Here is a 16,073-nt window from a genome sequence, read left to right on the forward strand (position 1 = left end):
CGGTACCACAAACTGTGTGGAATAGTAACCCCGTCCTTGTTGAAGTAGGGGCACCTTGACTATCACCTGCTGGGAATACAGCTTGTGAATTGCATCTAGCACAGCCTCCCTGCCTGAGGGAGTTGTCGGCAAGGCAGATTTGAGGAAACGGCGGGGGGGAGATGCCTCGAATTCCAGCTTGTACCCCTGAGATACTACTTGAAGGATCCAGGGATCCACCTGTGAGCGAGCCCACTGATCGCTGAAATTTTTGAGGCGGCCCCCCACCGTACCTGGCTACGCCTGTGGAGCCCCCGCGTCATGCGGTGGACTCAGAGGAAGCGGGGGAAGAATTTTGATTCTGGGAACTGGCTGACTGGTGCAGCTTTTTCCCTCTTCCCTTGTCTCTGTGCAGAAAGGAAGCGCCTTTGACCCGCTTGCTTTTCTGAAGCCGAAAGGACTGTACCTGATAATACAGTGCTTTCTTAGGCTGTGAGGAAACCTGAGGTAAAAAATTTTCTTCCCAGCTGTTGCTGTGGATACGAGGTCCCAGAGACCATCCCCAAACAATTCCTCACCCTTATAAGGCTCTATGTGCCTTTTAAAGTCAGCATCACCTGTCCAGTGTCGGGTCTCTAATACCCTCCTGACAGAATGGACATTGCATTAATTCTGGATGCCAGCCGGCAAAATATCCCTCTGTGCATCCCTCATATATAAGACGACGTCTTATGTTCGCAAAATAGTATCCCTGTTTGACAGGGTTACAGACCACGCTGCAGCAGCACAATCTGCAGGTCTCAGTCTAGTACCTGAGTGTGTAAATACAGACTTCAGGATAGCCTCCTGCTTTTTATCAGCAGGTACCTTCAAAGTGGCCGTATCCTAAGACGGCAGTGCCACCTTTTTTGACAAACGTGTGAGCGCCTTATCCACCCTAGGGGATGTCTCCCAGCGTAACTTATCCTCTGGCGGGAAAGGGTACGCCATCAGTAACTTTTTAGAAATTACCAGTTTCTTATCGGGGGAACCCACGCTTTTTCACACTTCATTCACTCATTTGATGGGGGAACAAAACACTGCCTGCTTTTTCTCCCCAAACATAAAACCCTTTTTTAGTGGTACTTGGGTTAATGTCAGAAATGTGTAACACATTTTTTATTGCCGGGATCATGTAACGGATGTTCCTAGTGGATTGTGTATATGTCTCAACCTCGTCAACACTGGAGTCAGACTCCGTGTCGACATCTGTGTCTGCCATCTGAGGGAGCGGGCGTTTTTGAGCCCCTGATGGCCTTTGAGACGCCTGGGCAGGCGCGGGCTGAGAAGCCGGCTGTCCCATAGCTGTTACGTCATCCAGCCTTTTATGTAAGGAGTTGACACTGTCGGTTTATACCTTCCACCTATCCATCCACTCTGGTGTCGGCCCCACAGGGGGCGACATCACATTTATCGGCATCTGCTCTGCCATCACATAAGCCTCCTCATCAAACGTGTCGACACAGCCGTACCGACACACCGCACACACACAGGGAATGCTCTGACTGAGGACAGGACCCCACACAGCCCTTTGGGGAGACAGAGAGAGAGTATGCCAGCACACACCAGAGCGCTATATAATTTTGGGATTAACACTATATTGAGTGAATTTTTCCCAATAGCTGCTTATATATACAATATTGCGCCTAAATTTTGTGCCCCCCCTCTCTTTTTAACCCTTTGAGCCTGAAAACTACAGGGGAGAGCCTGGGGAGCTGTCTTCCAGCTGCACTGTGAAGAGAAAATGGTGCCAGTGTGCTGAGGGAGAAGCCCCGCCCCTTTTTCAACTGACTTTCTCCCGCTTTTTCTGGAATACTGGCAGGGGTAATTTTACATCTATATAGCCTCTAGGACTATATATGATGTAGATTTGCCAGCCAAGGTGTCATATATTGCCCTCAGGGCGCCCCCCCAGCGCCCTGCACCCTCAGTGACCGGAGTGTGAAGTGTGCATGAGGAGCAATGGCGCACAGCTGCAGTGCTGTGCGCTACCTTGGTGAAGACCGAAGTCTTCTGCCGACGATTTTCCGGACCTCTTCTTGCTTCTGGCTCTGTAAGGGGGACGGCGGCGCGGCTCCGGGACCGAACACCGAGGACTGGGCCTGCGGTCGATCCCTCTGGAGCTAATGGTGTCCAGTAGCCTAAGAAGCCCAATCCGGCTGCAAGCAGGCGAGTTCGCTTCTTCTCCCCTTAGTCCCTCGCTGCAGTGAGCCTGTTGCCAGCAGGTCTCACTGTAAAATAAAAAACCTAAAATAATCTTTCTTTCTAGGAGCTCAGGAGTGCCCCTAGTGTGCATCCAGCTCGGCCGGGCACAGAAATCTAACTGGAGGAGGGTCACAGTGGGAGGAGCCAGTGCACACCAGATAGTACCTAATCTTTCTTTTAGAGTGCCCAGTCTCCTGCGGAGCCCGTCTATTCCCCATGGTCCTTACGGAGTTCCCAGCATCCACTAGGACGTCAGAGAAACATAGCTTTTATTTGTTTAGTACAAAAGATATAACTTGTATCCCACAATTTTTATTAAAACAAAATATGTTCTGATCCATGCTACGTATTGTAATCCACGTCGGAAATGTAGACACCAGTAGTACTACCTCCGTCTTCCTGGGATCCCGACTGGCACAATCCTGACAGGGGGTGAGCGCAACGCAGCCCCTTGCAGGCTTGCTGCGCTTGCTACACTCGGCACACTAATTTATTCTCCCTCTATGGGTGTCGTGGGCACCCACAGAGGGAGAATATGTCGGGATTGTGCCGGTCGGGATCCCGGTGTCGGTATTCCGACCGCAGGGATCCTGTCCGGCGGGACCTTGACCGCATCCCATTAATGAGACCACGATGGGTCAATCAATGTAAAGAGGGCCCTTACACCGGACTAAAATTACCACAAATGCAATATTCAACAAATGTGGTACATGTATCTCTCAAATATTCTACCTGTTTCCAAAAATTTCACATGACTGCATAAAACGGGGCAAAGTCGCCAATGTCGACAAGAAAGAAGCAAAGTGGTGATACTGCTGTTAATGTTATTGTCAGAAAAAAATGGTAAATTGCCTCCCTACTACACTTGGTATTCCCTGGGGGTCCTCCTTCCAGGTACTAACCTAGCCCTCCAACGTTTGGCTTGCAAGATCAGACGAGATTGGGCATAAGCGTGGAGGTATGGTAGTAGGGAAAATATGGCCGGTATTTCTGACCACTAATGAGAGTGCACCTGAGAAGAAGCTAGGATAGGGTAGATTGAAAAAAGACATTGTATAGAATGAAAAAGAGGGAAAAAAAGGCAGAAGAAAGAGAAAGTCGTGGATCTGATGTCAGCATTAGACAGGCTCGTACCCTATGTCTATGACATCGGGTCGCTCCTCTGAATCGCAGATGAGAGTCCACTGATGGAATCTAGAAAGGGATCAGAGTGGCATGTGAAATAAGGATTAGCATCATATGTACCATGTACAAAAAATGAAAGTACAAATTATGAGGATAAAGTTGTCTATAAATTGAGTCCTCCAACTTGGAAAGCAGTACACTAGTACTGTGAGAACATTTCTATAATCAATAGTAAAATATTTGATTCAAAAATAGGGCTCCAAGTAACCAGTGTAGCAATATTTGAGACAAATCAATGAATATATGTGTACCAGTATGCAAGATTAAAGTGTGCACCTGAGTTATTCTATTGAAAAAGGAAAGCAAATCAGTTAAAAAACAGGTCACAATGACATACACCCTGATCAGGGCCGGTTCTAGACCTTGTGGCGCCCAGGGCAAAAGTTTCCATTGACCCCCTATAGACAAAACAGGGTTTAGTGCATGCCTAGGGGGCGTGGCTTCATAGGTCATAGGGAAGGGGCGTGGCCACAGTTGTGCCGCCTGTAGCTGTGCCCCCTGTAGTTTTGCCCCCTGTAGCTGTGCCCCCCAGTAGTTGTGCCCCCTCTAGCTGTGCCCTCAGTAGTTTTGGCCACTAGTAGCGGCGCTTACAAAAAAAAAAAATACTCACCAGCCACGCTCCTGCTTCCCGACCTCTGCTGCTGACCTCCGTCTACAGCCGCCGCTCCTCGGATATATGGGAGAAACGTATTGACGTCTCTCCCATAGCGCCGCACACTGCACAGACACTAGAGGTCAATTATGACCTCTAGCATCTGCGGGCGCTCTGACAATGCCGTGCGGTGCACGATGACATCAGGCACACCACACAGCATGAGCCCTCAGAACAGTGGTGCCCCTGCTTGTCCGTGGTAAGAGCCACTACTGACCCTGATTAAACAACAGGTAGTTTTATCTCAGATGCATAAAGAGACAGAGGTTATTTTCATTGGATAACTGCAAAGTGACATTGCAGGCATTGGCTGGATTATACTGTATACGAATGAAGTGGAGAAGGCAAAAATATTACTGGGTAACAATGTACCAAAAGAAAATAATGACAGCTACCATTAGCATAGTATGTGATCATCCAAATGGAAAGGTATGTAAACCAAATATACAAGGTAGCAATGTGAGCAGCAAATGACAAGTAAATACAAAAGATACAAAATACCAGGTGAAGCCCGAGTCCTGGGCATGTCACAATGGTTGTGCCTCAGTGTGTATAGTCTGGTGGACCAGGTCCATATATAAAACGCATTTCACCCAGTAAACGGGCTTGTTCACTTCCTGGGAACCTATAATGGGCGTCAGCTTAAGTGTTAGTATAACTGCATACAAAGAAAAAGGTTGCAGGTGCACAATTCAAACATTACCAATTTATTAATAATAATCATTGCAATAAAATGTAGCATTTTGAGCGAGGTTCTTCACATAGTTATGGCCATAAGTAAGTATATTTTCACTTTTTTGTTGCCCTGGGGTCACTCAGCTGCTTCATTTTTGGGGGGTCCCGCGCCCTAGATTTGTACCCCCCAAAATGTTAGGGACTTGCCCGATTAATGAGGTCACCTGGACGCGGTGGGTAAGCCGTTACTTATGGCCATAGCTATGCGAAGAACCTCGCTCAAAATGCAAAATTTTATTGCAAAAATTTTATTGCAATGATTATTATTAATAAATTGGTAATGTTTGAATTGTGCACCTGCAACCTTTTTCTTTGTATGCAGTTCTCCTGAAAGGTCTCCGCAGGGTCGCACCTCTCATTACCGGTGTGCACCCCAGGACCCCTCCCCTGTATAAGTGTTAATATACCCTGCTATAGGATCCACAGCCAATCGCTGGGACCAGGGGTGGCGAAATTTCAATGGATTAATGTGTCCTAGTATAGCAGCGGCAGAAGCTGTCACTAGTCCTTCCGCCGCGTTGCTAGGTAATGAAATCGCATCAGACGCAATGGGTCACATTTGTGCCAGCATTCACTGTATCCATTCTCCTCATACTGTTATCCCAACAACATCCCGGCTCCATAATGAGTCTGAAAAAGACTCTATAATTAAATTTGTATAAAATAGTTATTACGTTCACTTTGCGAAACAATTCTTTATAGCACAGTTGAGTCTTGTTCCTCTGCATACAGTATACAGCACTGCTTCTCAAACTCGGTCCTCAGGACCCCACATGGTTCATGTTTTGCAGGTCACCTGTACATTTTTAAAATGTGACAGTTGGTGATAAACAGTGCACCTTCTGGGTAACATGAAAACTGTGAACCTTGTGGGGTCCTGAGGACCGAGTTTGAGAACCACTGGTATACAGTATAAGGCATGAAGCGTTACTTTGAACTGTTATGCATATGTGTTTCTGGGGTACAGTATATCAGAAACACAGAAACAGGCTGAGATGGGATAAATGCTTTTCTTTATTTGCCAAGACACACACACAACAAGGAATACTGTTTTGTTATACATGTGTTCCACCTAGTGGCTGAAAAGGATGTGTACTGGTCCACATACAGTATGTATGTAATACTACATTCCGTAAATGGGTTAACACAGTTGCTTTCCTAAAAAACACCTGTTGGTGTGTTCTCCCTCTCTGTGTATAAATACAAAATACAAATATAAAATATGGCCATAATTAAAGTTTCCCTATTCACTAAATTTAGTAAGCTTATTATTCAAGACAAGGGAGGATTCTTTAAAAAAATATATTTAGTTCTAAACTGTGCCGATATGGGAAAATATAGCGCTGTACAAGGCATGAAAGGTCCCAACAAATGAATAACTAAGAAAAAACTAAAATTACATTAAAATAATTTTTATTCCTGTCGGGGGGGCCCAATGTGTTTTTTACCCTATTTATCTTGTCTGTGGGGGCAAATGTGTGTGTTTTTTTCTAGTGGAGACCTATGTGTTTCATTTTTTTCTTGTGTAATGTATTTCATCTACTGTGTATATGCATTTAAGTGGCATCGCACCTGCATCTCGAATGTGTTCGTACAGAGTTGCAGTACAGATTCAGACGCATGCACCAAGAAGTGTATTAGAAATGTGTTGGAGATTCCTAGGTGGTTACAGGGGTTTGTCAAATCAGACTCAGCTGTAACGTAGTATGGGCGTATTGCTGAAAGTGGTTGCATATCAGAATCAGAATCAGCTTTATTGGCCAGGTGTACTCACGTACACTAGGAATTCTTTGTGGTACAATGCATCGCCAAGCAGCAACATGAAGGGGGAATACATAGCATAAGAAGGGGGAAGAACATAGCATACATTACACACATTACACGTATGAGTTGATACTGCACATTGCAACTGTACAATAGACTCAACATATTAGACATATTATACATGTAGGACTAAACACAAAGGCTGCTTGACACTGAATCTCTCACATTGGAGGCCATACTCGAGTAGATGAACTGCACCTGACATAGGGCTGGTGAGAGTTTGGGGTGACCGATGGTGGTGTCTAAAGATGAAGAAAGCATGACTGCAGCTTCTGTAGACACCAATGGCGTGTGGTGGGGTGAGGCAGAGCCTTTTCTGTCGTACTAACGTATACACAAGAGTTTTGACTATATAAAGTATATGAAAAATAGAAAGAATATATTATAAATATCTTCTTTGTATTACTCTAATCATTTTTATAATCAAAACTCTGGAGTAAAAAGTCTATGACAGGTGAGGCAGTGAATCCTTTGCCTATCTTTTCCACATATCTATGATTAAAACAGTATATATTCTGCACCTGTGTATAATGCCCCCATGGGCCCTTTGGTTCATATATTGTGTGTAAATCTGGCTCGGATACTAGTCAGTGCTTCCTCAGCCAATCACTGCACGTCCCTAGGAGACACAAAGTGGACGTCTCAGTCCTTGTCTATTTGGATGCATGGGTGTACAGTGTACACCAGGGAAGGTAATTGTAGTGGCACTAGCAGATGGAATTGCAGCAAAGAAGGCCGCAGTTGCGTCCAACTTAGAATTAGGTCCTATGAGGATGGATCCCCTTGATAGACCCCGCCCTCATTATGCATACTTGCCTACTCTCCCGGAAGTTGTGGGAGGCTTCCAATTTTTGGGGTAGTCCCCTGTACCCCCGGAAGAGCAGGCAGATCTCCTGCACCCCAGTGATGTGGGCAAGATGGAGAGTTAATCTCTGCCATTCGCGGGTCCGTGGGGTGGGTGGGGGCTAAAATGATGCAAAGTTTGATGATGTCAGAGCCAGACCCCACCCCCGAAGTTCCCTGCAGTGCCTCCTCTCTGGGCTTCTCCCGGAGAGGAGGAATCAGAAGTAGGTAAGTATGTCATTAAGGTTGCTTCCATAGATTTTTGGAGATGATTTCCATCCTAATCTGCATAAATTTAAAGTTTAACTTTTGTTCCCATAAGCAATTTTCTTTTTCACTGAATCCTTCTACCCTTGCCTTGAATAGCATCCGTACTAAATGTATTTTATTAGACTGATAAACAGATTTGTTTTTGTTGTGTGGTATGCATTTGTCATTGAAGGTAATGCATTTTTTTTTTACATTTTCTAGCCGTTTCAATGTTTATTGTACTTAATGATAAAGTGCCCCATACATTACACAGGGCTGTACAATGTTGAGAGCAGCATACTGTATTTAACAATGGTTGCATAATGGCCCCCATACATCAGCATTACATTGCTGTAATGTCCCGATCCCCCGACAGCTGGGTCGGGGAATCGGGAAAACTAAAAATATTAAAAAATCCTAATCCAGACTGTTTTAAGACAGGTAAAAGAGAATAGAAGGAGTGCGCTGTCAAAAGCTGCTGGTGTAGGGGGTGGTAATTCCCCAAAATAATGTATACAATAGAAATGGTAATCAGTAATCACCAGTGCTGAGTTGTATAAAGTATATATAAGTAATATCAATAAAAAATCTAGGACGGTAGGTTATATTGAAAAAGTGTATATAATATATTTAATATGTATAATCTCTTAAAATCACAGATGTCTTTACAACACAATTAAAAATTAATTAATCATTAATTAATCATATGAAATGACACATCCACATAGCCCCTCAATAAGATATTATATCATACCCCGGCTAGGACTCCCTCTGGAATTATGTCCATGTATATTGCTGGAGAATTAATAAAAGCAATGGAGTTCAGAATGTCCCTTTTTTAAGCATACCAATGCAAGCGTATCCAAGCAGATAGGGAAAAATTCCAATTCCTCCACAGATGGTAGTGTCCAAGGGAAATGCTGTCCAATTGGTGCCGTATGGATATTGATAATAGGAATGTCCAACAATGTTGAGGGGATTTCTTAAAAAGATGTGTCCGGCAGTCTCTAACTCATTAGTTAGAGACTGCCGGACACATCTTTTTAAGAAATTTTCTCGTAACGATTACCCCGCAGTTTCTGAGTAGCTCCAGACTTACTCAGCCATTGCGACCAGCTCAGTCCTTTTCGTTCCTGGTTTGACGTCACAAACACACCCAGCATTCGCCCAGCCACTCCCCCGCTTCTCCAGACACATTTTGGAACTCGAACGCCTGCGTTTTTCCGCACACTCCCATAAAACGGCCAGTTTCCGTCCAGAAACACCCACTTCCTGTCAATCACACTACAATCACCACAGCGATGAAAAAGCTTTGTTTTGCCGTGAGTAAAATACCTAACTTTTGTGTAAAATAACTAAGCGCATGCGCTCTGCGAACCTTGCGCATGCGCAGTAAGCGACTAATCGCAGTATAGCGAAAATCGGCAATGAACTAACAACTCGGAATTACCCCCATAGAGAGATATTACAAACACACATGCAGGGCAGTAGAAAGTCTGGCTGGGCCCTGGTACTTTTCAGGGGCCGTGGCCTATTCACATGAGGCGTGGCCATGCACTCTTTTCAAAAATGAAGAAAAAATTGTATTTTTAGTGTCACCATGGCCACACTCCAGCCCGGCTGTGTGTGCTGGGCTTAGAGCAGTATTCAATTCAAGTCGGATTTCCTGACTTTACAAATAAACGGCAATTTAAGATTGAATCCAGATTAGACCTATTCAATCAAAGTGCCGTTTATCCGACAACTCAGAAAATCCAACTTGTCGGAAAGCACGTGGATCGGTGGCTTAAGTCGCCGATCCACGTGTTTTGTCGGATTTGCAGCCAAATCCAACAGGTTTTAGACCCGTTTCCAACAATATCAATCAGACTTTAAAAAAAACTCGGATTAGCATTGTTGGATTTGGCCGCTAATTGAATACCGACATGTCCGATCCTTTACGTCGGAAAGGATCCGACATCAATTGAATACACCACTTAGGAGAAAAGCTGTAGCTGCTGCTGCCAGTTAAGGAGGAGGAGGCCAGGGGCCCCCACTGGGCCCTCACTTGGCCCCTCCATCAGACCTGGGCCCGGGTAATTTGTACCCTCTCTCCCCTTCTCTCGGCACCACTGTATATTCCTCTCTGACATTTTTGTCCAGAGCAGTCCCAGTTTCGCCCAACAGTTGGTATCGCCACTGAGGGGAACTGAGCAACCTCTTCTGGATGGTCTGGGTCTTCCACCGCAGCTGTGCCCACTGTCCTTTGCTGGATGGTTTTCTTGTGTAGGAGGTTGTGCAGGACACAGCATGCATGTCATGCAGTGACGACCCAGTGAATCTTCTCCACCTTCAAATTAACTGCCATGTGAAAGATCTTGAATTAGTTGCTCAAGATCCCAAAGGCATTTTCTACAATACGCCTTGCCCGACACAGCCGGTAATTTAAGACCCGCTTCTCTTTATTGAGTGCCCTTTGCGGGAATGGCTTCATGACATGCTTGTGAAGGGCAAAGGCCTCGTTGGCAGCGAACACGAAGTTTAGGTTGTGCTTTGCTGCCTTTCTAGACGGCAAATGCATTCCCAATGGCTATCCATTCTTCCGTGCTTGTAGGGAACTGTAAAAGAATCAAAAAAAAAATAAAAAATATATATATATATATATATATATATATATGTATAAGGAAGGTGTTTCAGCACAGGTTATGGCAATTATACATTAAGAGGGAAGTCCTGTAGCAGAGCATTCCGTCCCTCCTGGAGGTATGTAGTATGGTACAATCATTACACACACAAAAAAAGTCAGTGTCCGTGTCAGTATCTGTGTCTGCTAACTGTGCAAACGAATGTTTATGTGACCCCGAGGGGGTCTGTACCTAAGATAACACATCCTCCACCGATTTCTTCCATACCTGGTTCTGAGATTCAAATTTATCTAGTCTCTTATTAATAAGAGCCACATTAGCATTCAAAGCATTCAACACATTTACCCAGTCAGGAGCCGGCGGTGCCGACAGGGTCACTCCCACAGCCATTCCTGACCCCAACACAGGAGGTCATTCCGAGTCGTTCGCTCGGAAAATTTCTTCGCATCGCAGCGTTTTTCCGCTTAGTGCGCATGCGCAATGTCCGCACTGCGACTGCGCCAAGTAAATTTGCTATGCAGTTAGGATTTTTACTCACCGCTTTTTCTTCGCTCAGGCGATCGTAGTGTGATTGACAGGAAATGGGTGTTACTGGGCGGAAACAGGCCGTTTTATGGGCGTGTGGGAAAAAACGCTACCGTTTCCGGAAAAAACGCGGGAGTGGCTGGAGAAACGGAGGAGTGTCTGGGCGAACGCTGGGTGTGTTTGTGACGTCAAACCAGGAACGATAAGCACTGAACTGATCGCAGATGCCGAGTAAGTCTGAAGCTACTCTGAAACTGCTACGAGATGTGTAATCGCAATATTGCGAATCTTTCGTTCGCAATTTTTAGAAGCTAAGATTTACTCCCAGTAGGCGGCGGCTTAGCGTGTGCAATACTGCTAAAATCGCCTTGCGAGCGAACAACTCGGAATGAGGGCCACAGTCTCCTCCTGGGAAGAGCACTCCGCCTCAGACATGCCGACACACCTGTACCGACACCCACAGACACACTGAGCCAAAAGGGGGACAGACCCACAGTAAAGCCTGTCAGAGAAACACAGAGGGACTTTGCCAGCTCACAACCCAGCGCCTGTCCCGGTTCTGAAACTTTAAAAATATTGCCTCAGACCCTGCAGCGCTTTACAATCACTTATTTTTGCACCATATTTACTGTCCCCCCCGCCCCCCCCATTTTGCACCCTGATAGGAGTGGTGAGGAAGGATCAGGGTCTCTGCAGCTCCTGGAGAGAAAATGGCGCTGATGAGAGCTGTGAGGGTTAAGCCCCGCCCCCTACATGGCGCGCTTCAACCCGCTCTTTTACAAGCAAATAATGCCAGCGGGGGTATGAATTTAGTGCCAAGGCACTTCAATATCACTCTGCCAGCCTTTAAAGAGGTGTTTTAATGCTGCCCAGGCCCCCCCCCCCCCCCAGCGCCCTGCACCCTGCAGTGCCGCTGTGTATGGGAGCATGGCGCGCAGCGCGATCGCTGTGCGGTATCTCAGAAAGCCGTCACTGAAGTCTTCTGTCTTCTTCTACTCACCTGACTTCTGGCTCTGCAAGGGGGGTGACGGCGGGCTCTGGGAGTGAACCCCTAAGGCGTACCTAGTGTTCCAAACTCTCAGGAGCTAATGGTGTCCTGTAGCCAAGAAGCAGAACCTTTAACTCCCTAGAAGTAGGTCTGACTTCTCTCTCCTAAGTCCCACGATGCAGGGAGACCGTTGCCAACAGCCTCCCTGAAAATAAAAAACCTAACAAAGTCTTTTCCGAGAAACTCAGTAGAGCTCCTCAGTTGTGCATCCAGTCTGCCTGGGCACAGATTCTAAACTGGAGTCTGGAGGAGGGGCATAGAGGGAGGAGCCAATTCACACCCCTTTCAAAGTCTTAAAGTGCCCATGTCTCCTGCGGATCCCGTCTATACCCCATGGTTCTTGAAGCGTCCCCAGCATCCTCTAGGACGTATGAGAAAAATAGCTTTTCTTCCGTTTTCACTGTGTGCGCAAATCCTCAGCACTGCAGACGTGATGCTCAGCTGTTCATGCCATTGCTAGGTGACACCGATTGCCCACATCAAAGATGGCTGCGCCGTGCCCGAGACGTAGGAGGTGTGTTACGTGACGCCCAGGACGCGCCGCCAGTCAGACAGCGGAGGGTAGGCCCTTGTTGGAAGGTTACAGGCGGTTGTTCAGGCTTGAGGTCGTCGGTGTTACTGGCCTGCTACATCGGCTCAGAGTGTGACCCGGATCCTCCTGTGACCGGCCGCCCATGCAAAAGATGTTGTCTATACTGTCCCGTGTGCTCCAGGGCTCGGCCCAGAAACCTGTCACCGTGAGTATAGGTTCCCGGCTGCAGCAGGCACACACACAAGACCTGTGTGGGTGGTGGATCAGCTGGCTGGTGCAGAGCAAGACAGAAAGTGACCATGACATACAAGACGATTATAGTGTGGACTGGCTGTGACAGAATGGGACACAGGGGGACTGACTGTGATAGACGGGCACACTGAGTGCTGGCTGAGTCAGTAGGAAATGCAGGGGACTGGTGGTGAGGGTGGGGTACACATGCGACTGGCAATAACAAGGGCACACAGAGGACTGGTGGTGACAGCAATGGAATGATATACAAGGAGCTAGCCATGACAGAAGGTAACTGTAGGGGACCAAGGAGCAGATGTATTAAGCCTGGAGAAGGGATAAAGAAGTGATAAACCATTGATAAGTGCAAGGTGATAACGCACCAGCCAATCAGATCCTAACTGTCATTTTTCAAATCTGCAATGACTGGCTGGTGAGTTATCACCTTGCACTTATTATTGCTTTTTTCATTTCTTTATCCCTTCTCCAGGTTAATACATCTGCCCCCAAATGTCATGCAGTGGACTGCCCATTGGAGACTGACGGAAGGATGCGTAGGGGAGTGGCAGTGGCGGAAGGGAATTCCGGGGGCTGACGGTGGCATAAGAGGTCTAGTTATGACAACAGGACACTGGCGGTGACAGGACCGGACGCAGGACACTGGCAGGGGCAAAAGGGAATGCAGGGGGGGCCCTAATTGAAGGGGATACAGAAGACTGGTTGCTGCTGAAGAAGACACTAGTGGTGACCAAATCTGAAGCAAGACACAGGCTGTGACTGGAGAGGAGAGGCCAAGACCAAGTGGTATACTGGGGGCTTGTGGTCACAGAAAGGGACGTGGGCTGCCGGTGACTGATGAGGGTGCAGGGGACTGGATGTCGGCTACATATGTAGCTTGTCTTACAGTGCTTTGTTTAAAGAGCAACATTCTTTTGATTATTTGTCTTATATGAAGTCAGTGCTCAAAGTATCCAAACAACTTTACAAAATTTAATAATTAAATATAGTGTTGCCAAAGTGATTGACTCCAGTGTTAGCAAAGAGCGCAGTTTAAATAAGAGAACAGGACGGACACTTCATAGCCGTTCTCTTTGGTGAGATGTCTCTTTTTTTTGTTTTTGTTTTATATGTCTTTGGCTTCCTGCTGGTAAAGGGGGCTGCTAGTGAGGTAAGGCTATTCCTTAGTTCTTAATATATTTGTCAGTCGTGTTTATTTTTATTGCATTACACCAAGCTTTGCTGCTTCTTTATTGCACTTTCTTTTGCCCATTTTTACATTGCTAAATTATGCTTTTGAATGTTTTTTTTTTAACCAATATTAGATAAGTAGTTCCTACCTTTATCAGACAGATGGTCTGGGCAGCTTCTAGCCACTGGATATGCCCAGCATTGGATGATGTCCGTGGAGTTCAGATGGTATAATATCCGCAAAGCAGGAACTGCTAGAGATGGGCACATTTTTGCTTTTTAGGTTTTTGTTTTATGTGGACGTGCAAAGCTTCGGCAATACAAACATCATCTTCCACTTTTGCGTCACCGCTCTGCAGAATGCCATTTCCACGCTGTATTTGTACATTGGCATTTGTGTAATGAACAAAACGTATGTGACGATGGTGAATTTATTCTCATGAGTGATGGTGTTGTGCTTGGATCGGAGCACTGAAAGCCAAATTTCACTAGGGATTTGTTCAAGTGTGGCCATACACCTAAAGATTTATTGACAGATCTTGCTGGTTGGAACGAAAATCTGGTACTAAATGGGAGCAAATTGACCATTTGCTCCTAAATGCCGTAAAACTGCCAAAAATGGTCATTCAGGCAAATTTGTGAAATCAAATGGATTTAACCAATTTGTCTGACCATTTTTGTCTGTTTTCCAGTGTTTAGGAGCAAATGGTCAATTGTGATTTGCTCCCATACATTACCAGATTTTCATTCCAACCAGCCAGATCTTACAATAAATCTTTAGGTGTGTGTCCAATATAGAACAACTTGTTTATTTCTTTTACCCACAGGAGCAATTTGTTCCTCTCTACTTTGTGTTTCCTATGTACACTCTCTTGCTTTCAGTCATGGTTTCAATTTAAACTTACAGCCTCAGGGCTACAGTAAATGTAATAGCCTGCGAGAAGCCGGAGGTGCGGGGCTTTGTGCAAGAATGCCCGTATTTTTAAAGCAGCAATCATTTACAAGGCAATAGCAACCTGGTATTGCCTTGTAAATGATTGCTGCTTTAAAAATATGGGCATTCTCTCACACAGTCCCGCACCACTGGCTTCTCGCAGGCTATTACATTTAGCTCTCAGTCATCAAAGCTCTAGGTGTCATGGAGTTGCAAAAACAGCTGGACAATTATTCTCACATGAACAGTAAGTGCTCCTCTGTGATGTGGATGTCGGAGAAATGGGTTTAAAACGAAACCAACACACGAAGATGGCAATTTGTATTAATGTATCTCACTGCTACTGCATTTGTCTTTTGGGCCTAATTCAGACCTGATCATAGATGTGCGAGAAAACACACACAATAAAATTCTTTGACATGTGGGGGCAGTCCGCTCCGCATGCCGGCAAGGGCATAGCACGGCGGCAATGCTTTTGCATGTTTTGAGTAGCCCTCTGCCTACGCTGCCTAGAGAAGGCTGACGGCCACCCGTCATGTTAAGGGCTGCATGTGACATCACAGCCACCGCGAGCTGCCCCAGTAACGGTCCGGACACGCCTCACTTCATGGCGATTTTTGCACATCAGCGACATGGTCTGAATTAGGCCCTTTGTCCCATAACAGGTCTCCATTAATGGCTGCTAGGGAATAATGCATTCCACACATTGCTTTCCAGTCACTTACGGTTACCTATGAAATGTGTCTGTATTCATTTAGTATATACATTACTGTATTATCTGCCTTCCTCTCATATCAGGTAATGTGATTTTTTTTTATTTTTTTTAAGGCTGTCCGTGTTATGGTGGCATCCCGTAACTATGCCGACTTTGCTTCAGAAGCAACGTTTGACATCAAGGTGAGACTTTTAGCAATGTCATCTTAAACCAACAGCTATCGCCAAATATAGTTCCCCCTCTGTAGTAGTAGTAGCAGTATTAGTATTATAATTATTTCCACTGTTTATTACTAGAAGTGTGATGTTCACAAACTGGAAGAGGCCCCACCAACCACGGCCGTTCTTACTCGTGAGCAGGGGCTGCAGTATTACAGGACAATGCAGACCATCCGGCGCATGGAACTGAAGTCTGATCAGCTATACAAGCAAAAGATTATTCGTGGATTCTGTCATCTGTATGACGGTCAGGTAAAAGCTGTTGCAATGATCGAGATTATTTGCATGTTCATGTGTACATTATGGTGGCTTACCTTAAAAGGTCCAAACATACCACATAAATACAA

General features: G+C 45.8%; 1 protein-coding gene and 1 pseudogene across 3 annotated transcripts in view; one reads left to right on the forward strand and one right to left on the reverse strand.

Annotated features, from left to right (window-relative positions):
* Positions 1–3,076: 3,076 nt before the first annotated feature.
* Positions 3,077–3,195, reverse strand: LOC135051811 (5S ribosomal RNA; annotated as a pseudogene).
* Positions 3,196–12,436: 9,241 nt separating this feature from the next.
* PDHA1 (pyruvate dehydrogenase E1 subunit alpha 1) overlaps positions 12,437–16,073 on the forward strand; it is a 56,844-nt gene continuing 53,207 nt past the window's right edge. Inside the window, exons 1-4 of one of the 3 annotated variants that reach the window (XM_063955729.1) lie at positions 12,437–12,645; positions 13,801–13,839; positions 15,622–15,690; positions 15,805–15,978. In XM_063955729.1, the coding sequence (XP_063811799.1) occupies positions 12,583–12,645; positions 13,801–13,839; positions 15,622–15,690; positions 15,805–15,978 (345 nt within the window). In that variant the 5' untranslated portion in view covers positions 12,437–12,582. The remainder of the gene's footprint in view (positions 12,646–13,800; positions 13,840–15,621; positions 15,691–15,804; positions 15,979–16,073) is intronic. The other 2 variants (XM_063955730.1, XM_063955731.1) reach the window with 2 other exon arrangements.

This window comes from Pseudophryne corroboree, chromosome 2 (genome assembly GCF_028390025.1).
Source record: "Pseudophryne corroboree isolate aPseCor3 chromosome 2, aPseCor3.hap2, whole genome shotgun sequence".
Lineage (NCBI taxonomy): Eukaryota > Metazoa > Chordata > Amphibia > Anura > Myobatrachidae > Pseudophryne > Pseudophryne corroboree.